The following is a 15,602-nucleotide window of genomic DNA, read 5'->3' on the forward strand; positions in this document are numbered from 1 at the left end:
CCCTTTCTCGGCTGAGGATGGCCACCTTGCCTATCTGTCGTCGTCGGTCACCTTGCCTGGCTAGTCTAAATTGTTCCTAGATGTGTTTGTGTGTCTGTGTTTATTTGCCTTGCTATAGGTTAGCATTGCATCCAGGGTGTCTCCACAATGACTCTATCCAAAAAGGTTACTGAAGATGAAGGAATATATAACTTAAGCTTTTGCTGACTGCAAATTGTTAAAATTTCAATTCTAATTGTAAGAGTAACTATAACTATAACCGCAGAATTACCAATAGAAATATTATGTGATTATATGAAATGTAAATTTTCAAACAAAATTTTCATTGAGGATATAACTCAAGTGTTTACAACTAAAAGTGTAAAAAAAAAAATTAAAATGAATATGCAGAACATATCATGCTCTGCTGAGGATGTTGCTCTGCCCCTAGCTTGGCTGGGCACCTTGCGCTGGTTGTCTTGCCGTGCTGTCATCCCCGCTCCCACTCTGGTCTTGCAGTGTTCTCCCCTCAGGCCTCTAACTTTTCTGCTTGAGCTGCTTCCTCCTTGAGTCTGATGTAAAACACTGTTTTCTCTTGAAGACAAAATAAAGAGAAACTGAGCAAAAAGTCTCTCTCTCTCTCTCTCTCTCTCTCTCTCTCTCTCTCTCTCTCTCTCTCTCTCTCTCTCTCTCTCTCTCTCTCTCTCTCTCTCTCTCTCTCTCTCTCTCTCTCTCTCTCTCTCTCTCTCTGGGTGTGTGTAAGGTGGGTGATAGAGTTTAGAAGGCAGGGCTAAAAATCAGTGTACTCTCTCTTGCCCGCTCTCTGTCTCTCTTGCCTCCTCCTCCTCCCCCTTCTCCTCTTCCATCTCCTCCTGCTTTTCTCAAGTTGAGATGATGTGTGCATTTTTGAGTCGAAAGTGGCGGACTGTGAAGTAGTCGGAGTGGTCAGGACTAATTGACTTAAAGACTTACAGTAAAAACTTCTTCACTCTCACTCTGTTTATTCCCTCTCTCTCTCTTCAACAAGATTTCCAGAAGAGCCATGTCGAATCCATGTTCCAGTCTTTTGGAGGTTCTGGGTATGCTCGTGGGAGTGGGAGCATGGTTCTGCTCGCTCGCTTCTACACTCATGCCCAGCTGGCTGAGCCTCTCCACTGAGCTGTTTGTCCTGGAGAGTTATGAAGTGGGCCTGTGGGAGTCCTGTATTGTGCAGGAGGTGGCAGGCACTGAATGTCGTCCTTATGAAACCCTTCTGGGTCTGTCACACAACCTCACACTGGCCCGGGTCTGCATGTGTATTTCAGACGCACTAGCACTCCTGGGCCTCCTGATCGCTATCCCAGGTCTGAGACTGGTGAAAAGTTGTGGGGGATCGCAGGGAAGGAAGGTGAAGAGCGGCATGAAGATCACAGCGGGGGTGATGGGCCTAATGGCTGGCATCCTTGTACTTTATCCTGTCTCCAACCTTGCCCATGAGACCGTTCTGAAGTTCCATGATCACACAGTTCCTCATACTGTGCCTCGCTGGGAGTTTGGCGATGCACTGTTTGTCGGCTGGGCTGCAGGTTTTTTTCACATAGTCTCTGCGGTGTTGTTCTTCATCTCATGTTGCGGTTCGGATGAGAACGAGATGCATTTATCGTACCATCACCAAGAAAAGTTTCAGCCTGTGAACAGCTCGGGAAAAAAGCATGTGGAGTACGTTTAGCAGGAGCCAAGAAACCTTCAGAGTGTTTCTAATAAGACAGGATAGATAAGCTGATGACTTTTTCTTTTATAATGTACCCTCTTCTCTTTTCTTTGGTCACCGCAATCCAACAGGTAACTTGCTGGAATGTGCTAATATTTTTGCACTGTTCTCCTATCAGTAATAACTTTTATTCTATTTGAAGCCACTGTGAATTAATGCTTTTAAACTACTTAGACATATGTACACAAGTTTTTTTTTTCCAAGCGATAGGTTTGATCTACTGTAGTAAATTGTAATGTATAGCTACATATCTATATATTTCACAACATGGAATATTGGAATATTTGGTGATCAATTTATAGCTACATTTATATAAAAGTATTGCTGTATATTTACATTGACACTTGAGTACATGAGTGTATTTCTGTATATACTATCATATATCTAGCTGGTATACATTGTACTCATATACAATATTAATAAAATGTCTAGGAACAAAACTGCTTGTTGGAAAAACAAGTTCTTCTGAAACCTCTTCATGTCAATAACAAATACAGCTCTTATTGTTAAGTTGTTAAGTGACTGGGAGAAAAATAGCCTTTGGAAAACATCTGCTGTTGATCCATAATGACACAATAAACCAAACAAAAATGCTTCACAAAAAATCGCATTTTCGATGAATGCATGCTAATCTCTACATGTAAGAAACTGAGTAGCTTTTTGGCAGGGTTTGGAAAAAGGTTAACAGTGTGCTTGAGTCTAATTGGATCTAATGTCCTCTTCATATCGGCATGTGGAATAAGCTGTGTGAAGCCTCTATGAACAGTGTGTCCTAATCAGGAATGCCAAACAACCACCCTGCTGCCTCCTCCTTCTACTACATTGATGACTCTGACTTGAACTGATTAAGGGTACAACTGGCCAGTTTATCCTTGGAAAAAGAAATCGACTAAGCAAAGAGACATGTGTTTAATAAAAGATAATAAAGTCTTCGGACACTAGTTTTCACTAGGCTTTCAAAAACACATTATCTTTAAATAAATGAAAAAAATGCTAGCAGAATATCAGTGCTATGATGTAATACTTTGTATTATTATGGGTCAGTATGATTTTTAATGAGTTTAGTTGATACAGCCTGATACTTAAACTCCCAAGAGATTAGTGAGCAACTTCTGTCTCAACAAACAGATAATGAGTCTGGATCAAAACATCTGTGTACTCACTGGTACTGTGTTATTTTAGTTTTTATTAAGGATCATATTTTTCCCAATAAAGCTTTTGCCCTCATGCAAATAAAAGCATCAGATCTTTTTTCATGTTGCTGCATGTTGATGCTGCAGATCATTTTTGAAATGTATTTATTTTCTTTAGTTAGTCTCCAGTTAGGGGCAAAAATCCCAACTGAGACTAGGCGTCATCAGACCAGAAGACGCCAGATTAAAGGGCGTATACACTTACGACTTCCTGTGATAGACAATAGATAAGAAGAGCTGCATAGCTATCAGAAAAACAAACAGCCCTTTGATTTTGCTGTTAATTGCCACTTACTGTATTCCCATAAGGAAAAAACTGGGTATCTGCTAAGGAAGAGGAAATTCTATTTCAACACATAATTACTAGACGACTGTTAATGCAATAAACTGTAAACAAAGTTTTGAAAGAGGAACTAAAATCAAAAACACTTTAATAAAACAACACATAGGCTGTTGTATTTGTGCAAACAGAATTGAATTTAATTGGATTGTTGAATTCCAAGAATAAATGAAATAAACCTAGTCATAGTAAACACACTGCTAATAACATTTATGTAAGCAAGAAATTAACACAATAACAAAATCTACCATTTATACAGTTTTTATATTCTACTCAGTATATTAAATAGACTTTTGTACATCGTTTCACAAGCATTATATCATATGCTCTGTTTCCCCTTATTTACCGTGAACTTTTACCGGTGTAACCAAAGCTGTCCATGCTCTCTGGGAAGGAGGGATGGGATTTAAGGGTTTTATGAAGTATTGGCTAAATCGGTTAAAATCAATCAATCAATCAATCAATCAATCAATCAATCTATCTATCTATCTATCTATCTATCTATCTATCTATCTATCTATCTATCTATCTATCTATCTATCTATCTATCTATCTATCTATCTATCTATCTATCTATCTATCTATCTTCATTAGATGTGTGGATTATAGAGTGCCTTAAAATACTGATGGAAGTCTTGAGAAATTGCCACACTGATAGGCTTGGGCAAGAGTAAAAGGGTTAAAGAGTCAAAAGGTTCCTCAAAGAGGAAGAGCATTTATTGTCTGTTTCACTGAGTTTATATAGACAACTTTCTAACACAGAGACAAAAGCAAGAAAAGCATTATGAATCATTGGCTACATTACAAAGCCTTACCAGGCAAGGTGCATCCTTGAGACTGGCAACCTTTCCAAGGCCAGAGTAAGCTGGTCCAAGCCTCGAGTCTCACCAGCTCGTCTCCACCACATTCTGTTCATCTATTAGCTCACACGAACAACCTCTAGTCACGAAATCTGGGGAAATTACTTACATAATCTGCAAGGTTAAGTTTTAATCTATTTATTTATGCCATGTTGATATGTGCTGATTGTATCAGTCATGACCCTTAGACACATTGATCTCTTCTGTGTGTTGGCAGTAAACTGAAGTTGTTGTAATGTATTAACACAATCCTTTATACGTATGCACATATCATTATACTCCACTTATCAGGTAACATTATCTGTTAAGTGGCTGTTAAGTCTACAGTATCTTGTTGTTCATCAGGTTCAAACAGAGCTAGATGACATTTCTGTCAGAACCAAAGAAATAAAACTCTGAAAGTAAAGAACACTGTTGTATGATTCAACACAACCATTGACCCTTTTGACAAAAACTTAGAATGTTTTGCATTTTTGAGAGCTGTATTTCATTGCTAGTTACTGCGTTAATCTTTTGTTCTCTCGTGTTCATCACTGTGACAGTTGCGATACACAGCCCACGGTGGGGATCGAACCCGGATCTCTACAGTAGACTCGATCACCTGCCTTACAAAGAATCAGACCCACATGCAGGATGAAACTGAAGCACTGCTTTATTAACATCAAACAAAACTAACCTTACAACAAGACGTAGAGAAAATACAAAGCGATTGCATGTAAAGTATGAGAAACGAAAACATAACTACCGCAATTGATACCTGAATACATTGCACTGTACCACACAAACACAATGACTGACATAGACAGGTGTGACAAGGCAGGTATATATAGGGCAGAACATCAGGGGAAATGGGAACCAAAGCAGGAAAACAGATCAATAGAAAGGGCATTGCACAAAACCTGGGAACAACACATGACAAGCAAAACAGACTATGATATTGCTGAAATGAATTTTCTTTACGGTAATTAATTTTTGTGCTTATTTCATTTTCTTTCTACATTTCTCTTTCTTTGTCGAAAGGAATGTTCTCCCCACGCTGGTCATGCTGACCTGTGATAAGTGTGTTCTTGTTTTCTTGTTTTTGTACCCTGTGTTTCTGCAAACATAAGCAGGATGTAAAAATGTATTTCTGTGTTATATGTCATCTTCACCTCTTCTGATTTAATGTTCTTGGTTTGAGTCTATCCTGTTCTTTTAGTGCTCTTGACAGGATGAAAAAGACAAGATAGGCTGACCTGCTTGTGAGATTACTCGCAGGACACTCAGTTTCTCTTTGCTCATGTACAGGCTTTCTGACCTTCAATGCCTGGATAATAGTTGTGAGGATGCAGCATTCTGGCATACCCCTATCTATGTTGAGAATACTTCCCCCCGCCTTATCTCATACACCATAGCTTACTGTATTCCATTGCGTATATATTCTGTTCTGTCGCTCAGTTCTTTGAGCAGCTGTTTGGAATAAACCAGATTTGATTTCACTCGTGTGGTTTGTTCTCTCAGTGTTCCGGAGCTCCTATTGTTTTGCAGAGATAAAGGGATGCGGACAAGTGCGAGGAGGAATCTTTCTTACAGATATGATAAAACATCTATCAGCACTTCCTCTGGTGGTCTGGCAATGAACACAATCCTGACAATCACCCAGATGAGGATGAGGTTTCCTTCTGAGTCTGGTTAATCTCAAGGTTTCTTTATCATATTATCTCAGGGAGTTTTTCCTTTCCAGATTGCCTCAGGCTTGTTCATTACAGACAGTTATTAGAGATGAATAGTAATTTAATTTTAAGCTGTTTAATTTGTTTCTATGCTTCTGTAAAGCTGCTTTGAGACAATATCAGTTAAATTCAATAAATTGAATTGAAATCAAATTGAATTAATTCTAACTTTGTTTCATTCCTTTTTTTTTCTAGATTTATACTATTTATATTTGTTAGACAAATTATAAATGTATCACAAAAACAAATTATCCTTTCATTATTAAATGTAATTTAGCGACTCTAAAAATTATAATCTATGTGTTTGGCACTGAGATAAAGACATTATTTGTGAAAGACTTTTTGTGTAGTGATTTTAAAATCCCAAATATATCCCAGGTTAATTGGACCCAAACAGTACCAAAGGGTCCAAAGAGTGAACATAAGACTAGGGTTAAGGTATTTTATTGGCCTTTAAGACGACTTCCAGATGTTTTTAACTCTAGATTGATGTTGAGGATGAACATGCTTATATAAATAACATATGATACTTGCCTTTTGTACAGTACTCTGTGTGACATGGGTAAATGTCTAATTACATTAAAAAACATTGTTTTTTGAGCTTTATTGTAACTGGAGTACAAATAAAAATACCTGAAAGACCTAATATGTAATTGCAAATCCCACATCTCGTCTCTTTTAGGTAAAGTGGACGAGTTGATGAATAAATCCGAAGACTTGGGGAAAAATAATTGTAAGACCTATATTTCACAAATCAAATATGTTAACATGCTTTACATTTTTACAATTAATGAATAGATTTAAAAAAACACAGTGGATAGTATGTGATCATATGAAGATCATCTAAATAGCCAGATACAGACATGTGGGTTATGAGTTTAAAACAATGCTATCATCTGGATCTGGATCAATTTAGTGCAATACATATCTGTATCTGTATCTGTATCTGTATCTGTATCTGTATCTGTATTTGGAGTTGACCTGGAAGTGAAGCTAAAAATACTTTCAAAACACACAATACACAAATACAGACCTTCTACACTTCAGATTATCAACCTCACCCGAGCTGATAATTAGTGTTAACCAAATGAATCTTTCTGAAACTCTTTCTTTCTAACATCACACAATAGGTTAAGGGACTAGGTTTCAAGACATCAGAGTATTGTTTAACTCACTGTTTAACTGTTGATTATAGTGGAAAAATGTGCCAGCTAATAATATTTGCTCATTTTTACTTTCAGGTCTTTCGGATTGCTGAATTCCTGAAAGAAATATAAAAAGAGATTTGCCAGACCTGCATTAATTAAAAAACAATAAATTAAAAAAATGTGTTTTACAGGGAGGCAGTATTATAAATATATTTTATAGATGTGGATTTTGGGCTTATAGAAATATGGTCAGAATAGAATATAGTTGAATATATTTTCTGTTTGTTAAGAACAGATTCATATTCAGTTATATCCATCCAATCCTCAGATCATACTAAAAAGTACTGTTCTACAGTACTGTAAACATATAAAGAAAACAAATATGCCCTTAAAAATAGTCATTTAATCTTTTCATATAAATATAGAAATAAAAATCTTTGATAAAAAAAAAAGTTTAGTGCAGTTTTCTAAGAAAATCAAAGGTTACTGTTACATGTCAGCCTGGAGAATCTGCCTCAATACTTCTGGATCTTTCTAACTGTCAAAACCTGACATCCATCTTTCATTTCCTGTCTGAAGAGAGTAGTCTAATACATAATTCCATAAACATTTTCTGTGATTTTTTTTAAAAGTATTTATATATAATATATAATATATTTGAAAATTTGAAAAGTTATTCCCAGACACAATAATGCAGAAGACATAAAATGAAACATCTAGGACAAAATCAGTGTCTAATACTTTTGCACAGAACTGTATCTCTAACCTAAAATACTGTACATAACAAATGCTAGTATAATGCAATGCAAAGAGAAAATAAAATCAGCTTCAATCTGCAAGAACTAATTAATCTCCCTTTATCATATAATCAGAAGGATTATGTGGTTTTATAAAAAGAGAAAATCATGTTATTCACAGTGGGATTGATCAGAATTGTTCTTCAATTCAAGTATAATAAGATTAAGCCATGCAAAGCAACAATGAAATACAGTAATAAGGGATGGTGTCGTGCTGGGAGCTAATGATAAAGCTTCATTCCAGTCCTAGCAGGGGTCACAAAAGCCTCTGGTTCAAGGTAGGAAGCATTTTATCCCTCTATTCACAAATCAGCTAAATTTAAACCAGAGTCACATGAAAAATGTCTGACTGCAGATGAGAGGTTTAGTTCTGTTATCTCTGTATATGAGAATCATGGTCTGGTGAACGTTATGACAGTAAACAAGCTCATATATGTAAACACCACAAAAGACCATTGGTTGGCAAAATAAACGAAGAGAAAAAAAAGAGATAAAGCTGAAACAAGCTTCTAATCTTTCCAGCACAAGCACCATCATGCAGTCATTGCTACAGATAAGAGATTAACATTTATTACAATGACAGGAGCAATAACACTAAACATCTTTATTGCAGGTGGACATGGTGTCTTGGTTAGTATGTTTGCCTTGTACCTTCAGAGTTGGGGGTTTGATTCCAATCACCTTTGCATGTTCGCCCTGTGCTTCAAGGGTTTCCACTGATTTCCTCCCCTAGACTAAATATATGCTATATTGGCTAACTGGCATCTATAAATTGTGTGTGTGTGTGTGTGTGTGTGTGTGTGTGTGTGTGTGTGTGTGTGTGTGTGTGTGTGTGTGTGTGTGTGTGTGTGGCTTTTGGCACATGACATTTTAATGCTGCCCCAAACTGCTGCTGTCAAATATTATGTCCACGTATAAATTGTATTATATTGTATTGTATTGTATAGTACTGTCTGTTTGCATTGTGTCGTAGGTTAATTTACTTTTTACCCATTAGTCCTGTTGCTTTATGTAGCACCAAGGTCCTGAAGGAACATTGTTTCATTTTACTATGAACTGCATTACAATAAAAGCTTCTTAACATGACCACTTTACTTGACTTGGCTTGGGGATAGCACCGTGTCCAGAGTGTCTCCTGTCTTGTACCCAGTGTTACCTGGGACAGGCTCCAGATTTTCCACATGATGTAGGAAAAGAAGTACAGAGAGCAGATGGATAGACTATATTTACTATAAACTGGGAGAAAATCTGTAGAACAACTAGACTAATAAAATGATGGTCATGTACAGAATGAAGACTAATATAGGAATGGAATGTAGTTTAGAGGAAATGGAAACCTTACATACAGTCTAGTGTCATTGCATTTTCTATGTTATTATAAGTCATCTATATTAAGAGAGAGTGGGAATGTAATTAGCATATGGAGAGTTCAGGACTAAGGATGCACATGCAATATGTAATATCTGAATTGTACAGACAGACATTTACAGGAATTTAAGATTTTTTTAAAAACAGAAGTATTTCTCTTTTAGCTAAACTACTAGCTATTAACTACTAGCTATTAACTCAGAAAAAACCATTAGCTTTCTTTCACAGAAATCCTTATATCCTCAATGTAAATGCTGAAATCAAACTCATTTTAATTTCAAGACTGTTAATGCTGATTGACGTTGCCTGTTAAGTCGATTTCCATTCTGCATCTTCAATATTATTATTACATTTTGCCATGCAGTGAGTTACATTTCCATCAAAGTGTAATTCATGCCCTTAGCTCTGCTTGCTGTTTATATAACTCATGTGCAAGAAATAAGAAGTAAGAAATAAAACAAAATGGAGTGTGCTTTTAGAGAGTCGAGTGATATGATCAGGCTCGGCAAGCGGATTGTGATGCAAGCGGATTGTGATGAAGTGTGTTTACATCATCAAGTGTTATTCACCTAATACCAGAGTAATTAAGTAACGATGAACAGATTCCATTAAAGAATGACACTCTTCATCTGTTTAAAGCTGCATTTAATGTTGTAGGAACATCTAGGAATCAACTTAGTTACTGTTTCTCACTCTGTGAAAGTTGCTACAGACATTTCCTACCAAAATTCACTCTTTTTTAATCTCTCTTAAAAATACCTGTATTCAGGTATCTCTTAAAGGCAAAAAACAAAGCGGAAAGTACAATGCACTGACCATTAAGAAACAGACAGTTGAGATTTTTTCTTCTTCTTCTGTAAATGTTTTGACATTTGACATGCAGCCAGAACTATTATAGAGCTGATGCAGAAAATCCTCTAAACTGTCCAATCATATTAGAGAGTTCCACAGCACTGTGCTGGGATATAATGCACTTGATTCTAATATGATTCTTCTTAATGCATACTTTTAAACACAAAAGCCTTCTTCACTATATATTTTTAAAATGAGTCCAACATGAACATTCTCATTGAAGCCATTACTGCATTTTGGTTCAGCCTCCTTTATCATTCAAATGGAAGAAGAAAAAAAAAACAAAACAAAAAAACAGAAAGGATGTTTTAGTCCTGTTAAACTAAACACCTCTACACCCAAAAGTAATGGCACATCCTGTGATTTTGCAGCACAGCAGCAGCCCTGACCCCTGAAAATGCTAAAAACTACACTGCATAGACAAAACAAATTGCAAAAAAAATTACAAAAACAACAGTACAACATGCTGAATTGAGTGTTAATTAAAGTGCATTATATCTCACCATAACACAGTGCTGCTGAAATCCGATTGTTCAGACGGTGTTAATTTACATTCATGGCATTTGCCAGAAGCCCTTATCCAGAGTAACTTACATTTTATCTCATTTGTATACAATTGTGGGTTAAGGGCCTTGCTCAAGGGCCCAACAGTGGCAGCTTTGGGATTCAAACCCACAACCTTCCAGTTGCTAGTCAAACCTTAACCACTAGGCTTCCACATCTCCCTTCTTGTATACTGTATATTTGAACTATATTTAGGATAGACCATGATGAGAAGTAGGAGATATTGGAAAAGGTAAAGAAACAGCTAATTTTTAAAACCATATAAACTTTGTGACAGAGTGGAGTGAAATCTGATTGGTTGGAAGTGTAAGGTAAAGATGTTTAAATAGCATTATATAGGATCCATAAATCTACATTACAGCTTTTCCTCTATCTTGAATACTGGGTTATATCTGCCTTCTCTCACATTCTCAGTGTCCAGAGCACCAGTTCTGAGGTTCGTGTTACCTCCAGTTCCCTCAGCTTTGTGTTTCCTGGGTTTACGTGTTTGCCTGTAGAACAGGAAGAGCAGCCCACTTATAATAAGCAAAACAGAGGAGCCGATTCCTGTTGTGATGCCCAGACCGAGCTCCTGTTTATATGGTGCAGGAGGTAGAAGAAACTCTGGTGGGAAATCAATTGTATGATTCTCGAACACCGAGTTCATGTTCCAGAAAACAGGAATCAGCGCGCACGCTGCAGTAAGGAAATATAAAGCACCTGCTGAGAAAAAGAAAAGTCTGACGTGCCCTCCATCTATGTTGAAGTAGTCAAGTCTCATGGCGTATCCTGCAATCAGGTTTGCTGCGATTCCTACAGGGACGGCGATCATACACAGCACCTGCGCTGCAGCGATCTCTGAAGGAATGAATGAGTCTGTGATGCTTATGCGCCGGCAGAATTTAGCCGTGTCCAGGATGCTGCTATAAAAACAAGCCCTCCAGATGCCGACCCAGGCCGTGCCAGAGGTGATGACGGACACGTCGTCCACATACCACACCCTCCAATCATCCACTCCAGTGGTGGCAATCATTAGGATCAATCCCAGTACTGCCAGTACCAGCCCAAAGAACTGCCAGTGGGCCAGGTAGCTCATCGTTTAAGTACATAGACCAGAATTCAGTCAGTAATGTCTGTAAATGTTGCTGCATGTAGCCTTCTGGAACATTCTGTCATTAGGCTTCCTACAGTATGAAAAAAGTTACTGTCACTGTCAAACAAATCCAAGTGCTACACTGTAAAATATTCAGAAATATTCAAGACAACAGAGATACATTTTTAAACTTAAAAGTTCAGTATCCAAACAAAAAAAAGAAAGAAGTTCACAACTTAATGAGGCTACATACCGTACAATAAGTCATAGAGGTTAAAAAGAAAACTGACTCTTAAAAGAACACATCAAGTAAATCTCCGGCCTCAAACTCACTATAATAACTGCAGTTTGCAGTGACATCACAGGGTGTCATTCTTATTGTTTGTGCAGCCTTAAAGGAAAAATGATGAATGTGTCACATTTCCGGTCATTTTGGATTGATGCTGAATATCTTATATTTTAATTTAAAAAACTCAAGTTTCGACTCTCAGGTAAAAATAAATTTTTTGTTGTATAAAAATAAAAGTTTATAAAATATATAGGTATAAAATAAGGGAATGCAATTTAGGATAAACCAAAATAAACCAAAACCAAAAGGAGATGGATAAATAAAAAAGTATAAACTCTATTAAAAAAAAAACTATATAAAAAATGCAATTTCTGTTTCTGTTATGCAATTTAAAAAAGGAGAAATAGGGGAAAAAACTCCAACTTAATAGAAAACACTCTCTATAACAAAAAAGGAAAAACTTGTTTCCTTACTTCAGTATCATGTTAATGGAAGATTCAGTATGAAGAAGTGGAGACAAACACTGGATTCAAAATCCCAGAATGCACTGCAGATATACTGAAGGAAACCCGAATGCTCTGAGTTACAGCAGTGACTCAGTTCAACTAGTTAGGGATCAGTGAGACAATGAGCAATATGGTACAGTAGGTACTGACAGGGACATGAGTATGAAAGATGATGTAGTGGATGGTGATGTGTTTGAGCTGAGTCTATCAGTGAGGCTGTGAAGGACTAGTTACCACCGGTGCTGTTGGCATTGCTGAGTGGCACTGGGGGTAATGTAGACATGACTTAAGGATTCATGTTATGTATTTAAGAACAATAACCACTTTGCTTTTATGTGAAATTATGTTTTCATTTCTCTCTCTCTCTCTCTCTCTCTCTCTCTCTCTCTCTCTCTCTCTCTCTCTATCTATCTATCTATCTCACACACACACACCCACCCACACACACTCAAAAATCAAAAATCAAATAATTTGGAAGAGGGAGAGAGAGATAGAGGGAGAGATAGAGAGAGGGAGGGGGGGGTGGAGGGGGAGAGAGAGGCAGAAGAGAGAGAGGAAGAATGATGGAGATCTCGTAATAATCAGCGATATTCTTGAGTGAGTCTAACGCATTTATGCTCTCTATTTCTTGCTATGGACTTTTCTTTCATTTCTTTTCTCTATCTCTCGCTCTCTATAGCCTTCTCTCTCTTTCTTCTTTTTCTCTTTCTCTCTCCTCTCTTTTTCTTTCTTTTTCTTCTCTCTTTTCCTCTTTTTTTTCTTTTTTTCTTTTCTCTCTCTCTCTTTCTCTCTCTCTTTTTCTCTTTTCTCTCTCTCTTTTTCTCTTTTCTCTCTCTCTCTCTCTCTCTCTCTTTCTATCTCTCTTTCACTCTCTCTCTTTTTCTCTTTTTTCTCTCTCCCTCTTTTTCTTTCTTTTCTTAATCTCGAGAGAAGAGAGAGATTTTCTGGAAATGTAGCAGAAAGATAAAGAAAGTTGTAATGGATATTTATTAGAATTACGTGCAGGTTCTAACCTTGTTACTGTGTGTTTGGATTATGCTGTGAGTTTTTTCTGGCTACAGAGAAATGTTTGTGACAAAGCTTCTAGCTGTAGCATCTGGTCTTGTTCAATTGTGCGTCATGAAAATTTCAACAATCTACACCGTAAAACACGTTTATATCAAACCACGGAACCATAATAACCATAATAATCTCACAGAAAAACTCAGTGTAATCTAAACATTTACTTACTATTCGACTTTAATCCGATTTAAAAGATTATTACAACGTAAAAAAATTTAGACTTTTACCTCAGACAACGTCAAAGCCTGACGTGACAAAAAACCGCACGTTCCAACACAAATCACGTCTCACGTCTCACGATGCTGAAGCGAAATGAACTTAAGTCACTCAGACTTAACATAAGAAGATTAGAAGTGTAGTTAATGATTAATGATCAGCTCACTCCCATCACTTCAGATTCCTTTTGCTTTTTTCACTTTATTTTTCATTTCTTTCATAATATTGCCTTTTTCTAAACATGCCATGCTGTGGCATTGACATGGGTTTATATATTTTAAAACTTTGTGCAGTGATTCTTCCCCATGATATACTTTAATTACATCTTTTAGTGCTCATTATACTATTTTGAGCACATTATACTTTGAACCTGAACTAAAATAGAGGTGATGCAACCTTTAAAGCTGATAGACAGCTTTCTGGCTTGATTTAATAACTCTGAAGAAAAGCACAGGACTTGAACCATGCAGTAAAATATGATATAGGACTTTTTCAGATTTCTAATCTCTCTCCTGTTATAATGTTTACTTACTCATGGGCAAAAAGGTTAGCATCAAATTATTCAGAATATATAAAATATATATTATATATAATATATTAAATATTTCTGTATCGTGGCTGTTAGTCTCTTTCTCTAACAAGTCTCTGTGTAACCCCAATTATTTATTTTTATTTTTACTATTTAAAGACAGTCTACATGACTATTTGTCCCTTAAGATGAGTCTGTGATATAAAAAGGAGCTTGATTGCTCTGTGACATCACAACACACATTAAGCTAAAGATCCTCTTTGAATTATGTGTCTCGAACATGTGGACAGCTATCAGGATTGCAGTTCTGTGTGGAAATTTCTCATTGTAGCCATTCTGCCTTAAGATTCTACAACATTATGCTCATCGCTCTTGTAAAAGGTGGTAATTTGAGTTATCATAACCTTCCTGTCAGCTTGAACCAGTCTGGACATCCTCCTCGAACCTCAGGCAGCGAAGCAATTCTGCTGCTCACCTTAAGTTTTTTTTTCCTGGTAAACTATAAAGACTGTTGTGTGATAATCCCATGATTCAAGCTGCAAGAAAATTAAGCATTCTTGGCTGAAACAAACACAAAAAACTCCAGGAGGGACTGGAGTCTAGGGACTGTAAGATTTCCTACAGACTAATTCTCTATCAGAAAGGGTCCAATCTTAAATCATTGTCTTAAACCAAGAACTTAAAGATGAATAAAGGCTCAGAGAATCTCTCTCTCTCTCTCTCTCTCTCTCTGCCAACTGTGGTAAAGGTGCAATGAGTTTTATTTCTGATCACGTGAACAATAAACCCTGACCACACTTTCCTCCACCAGCACTTTTAATTCTAAGAAAATTTATATATTATTTCTTACAATTGCATTAACCATTTAAATTTAGGAGGATTTATGTGGAGGATCTAAGAAGATCAAATTATGATGATCTAAAATCATTTACAATTTCATCAATTTAATAAAACAAATTGTTTGGTTTTATGATTTTGAAAAAAGTTTGTACAAGCACTAAACAAGTGAGAACAACTGTATGGAAGAAAAACATGGGTGTTGTGGTGTATGTGTGCGCGTACCATTCTGTAGAAACTCGAGACTGTTGTGTTTGAAAATCCTAGCTGATCAGCAGTTTCTGAAATATTCAATCCAGCCACAGCCATGTCAAAGAGATCACTTTTTCCACCATCCTCGTGTTTGATGTGAACTGAAGCTCATGTGTAGGTGTTCAAGCTGCTTACTCGATCATGATGAATTTGCAATCACATTTCTTTTATACTCACTGAGAACTGTACTGTACAGATATTTTTTCTCCCATCCGTCCATCTAAGGAAGACATTGACTTGTTCAAAAGAAATCTCTCAAACCCTTACAGCACACTA

The 15,602-nt window shown here is 36.7% G+C and overlaps 2 protein-coding genes across 2 annotated transcripts; one reads left to right on the forward strand and one right to left on the reverse strand.

The window, feature by feature from the left end:
* The first annotated feature begins 84 nt into the window (after nucleotides 1-84).
* On the forward strand, nucleotides 85-2,947 carry LOC113642700 (putative claudin-24). The gene has a single exon (XM_027146305.2). The coding sequence runs from the start codon at nucleotides 1,022-1,024 to the stop codon at nucleotides 1,685-1,687; it is 666 nt and encodes a 221-aa protein (XP_027002106.1). The 5' UTR covers nucleotides 85-1,021; the 3' UTR covers nucleotides 1,688-2,947.
* Nucleotides 2,948-4,756: 1,809 nt separating this feature from the next.
* On the reverse strand, nucleotides 4,757-13,862 carry cldn34a (claudin 34a). Its single transcript, XM_027146353.2, has 2 exons — nucleotides 13,720-13,862; nucleotides 4,757-11,726 (listed from the first exon to the last, which is right to left on the reverse strand). The coding sequence occupies exon 2, from the start codon at nucleotides 11,636-11,638 to the stop codon at nucleotides 10,919-10,921; it is 720 nt and encodes a 239-aa protein (XP_027002154.1). The 5' UTR covers nucleotides 11,639-11,726; nucleotides 13,720-13,862; the 3' UTR covers nucleotides 4,757-10,918.
* Between the last annotated feature and the right edge of the window lie 1,740 nt (nucleotides 13,863-15,602).

This window comes from Tachysurus fulvidraco, chromosome 5 (assembly GCF_022655615.1).
Source record: "Tachysurus fulvidraco isolate hzauxx_2018 chromosome 5, HZAU_PFXX_2.0, whole genome shotgun sequence".
Lineage (NCBI taxonomy): Eukaryota > Metazoa > Chordata > Actinopteri > Siluriformes > Bagridae > Tachysurus > Tachysurus fulvidraco.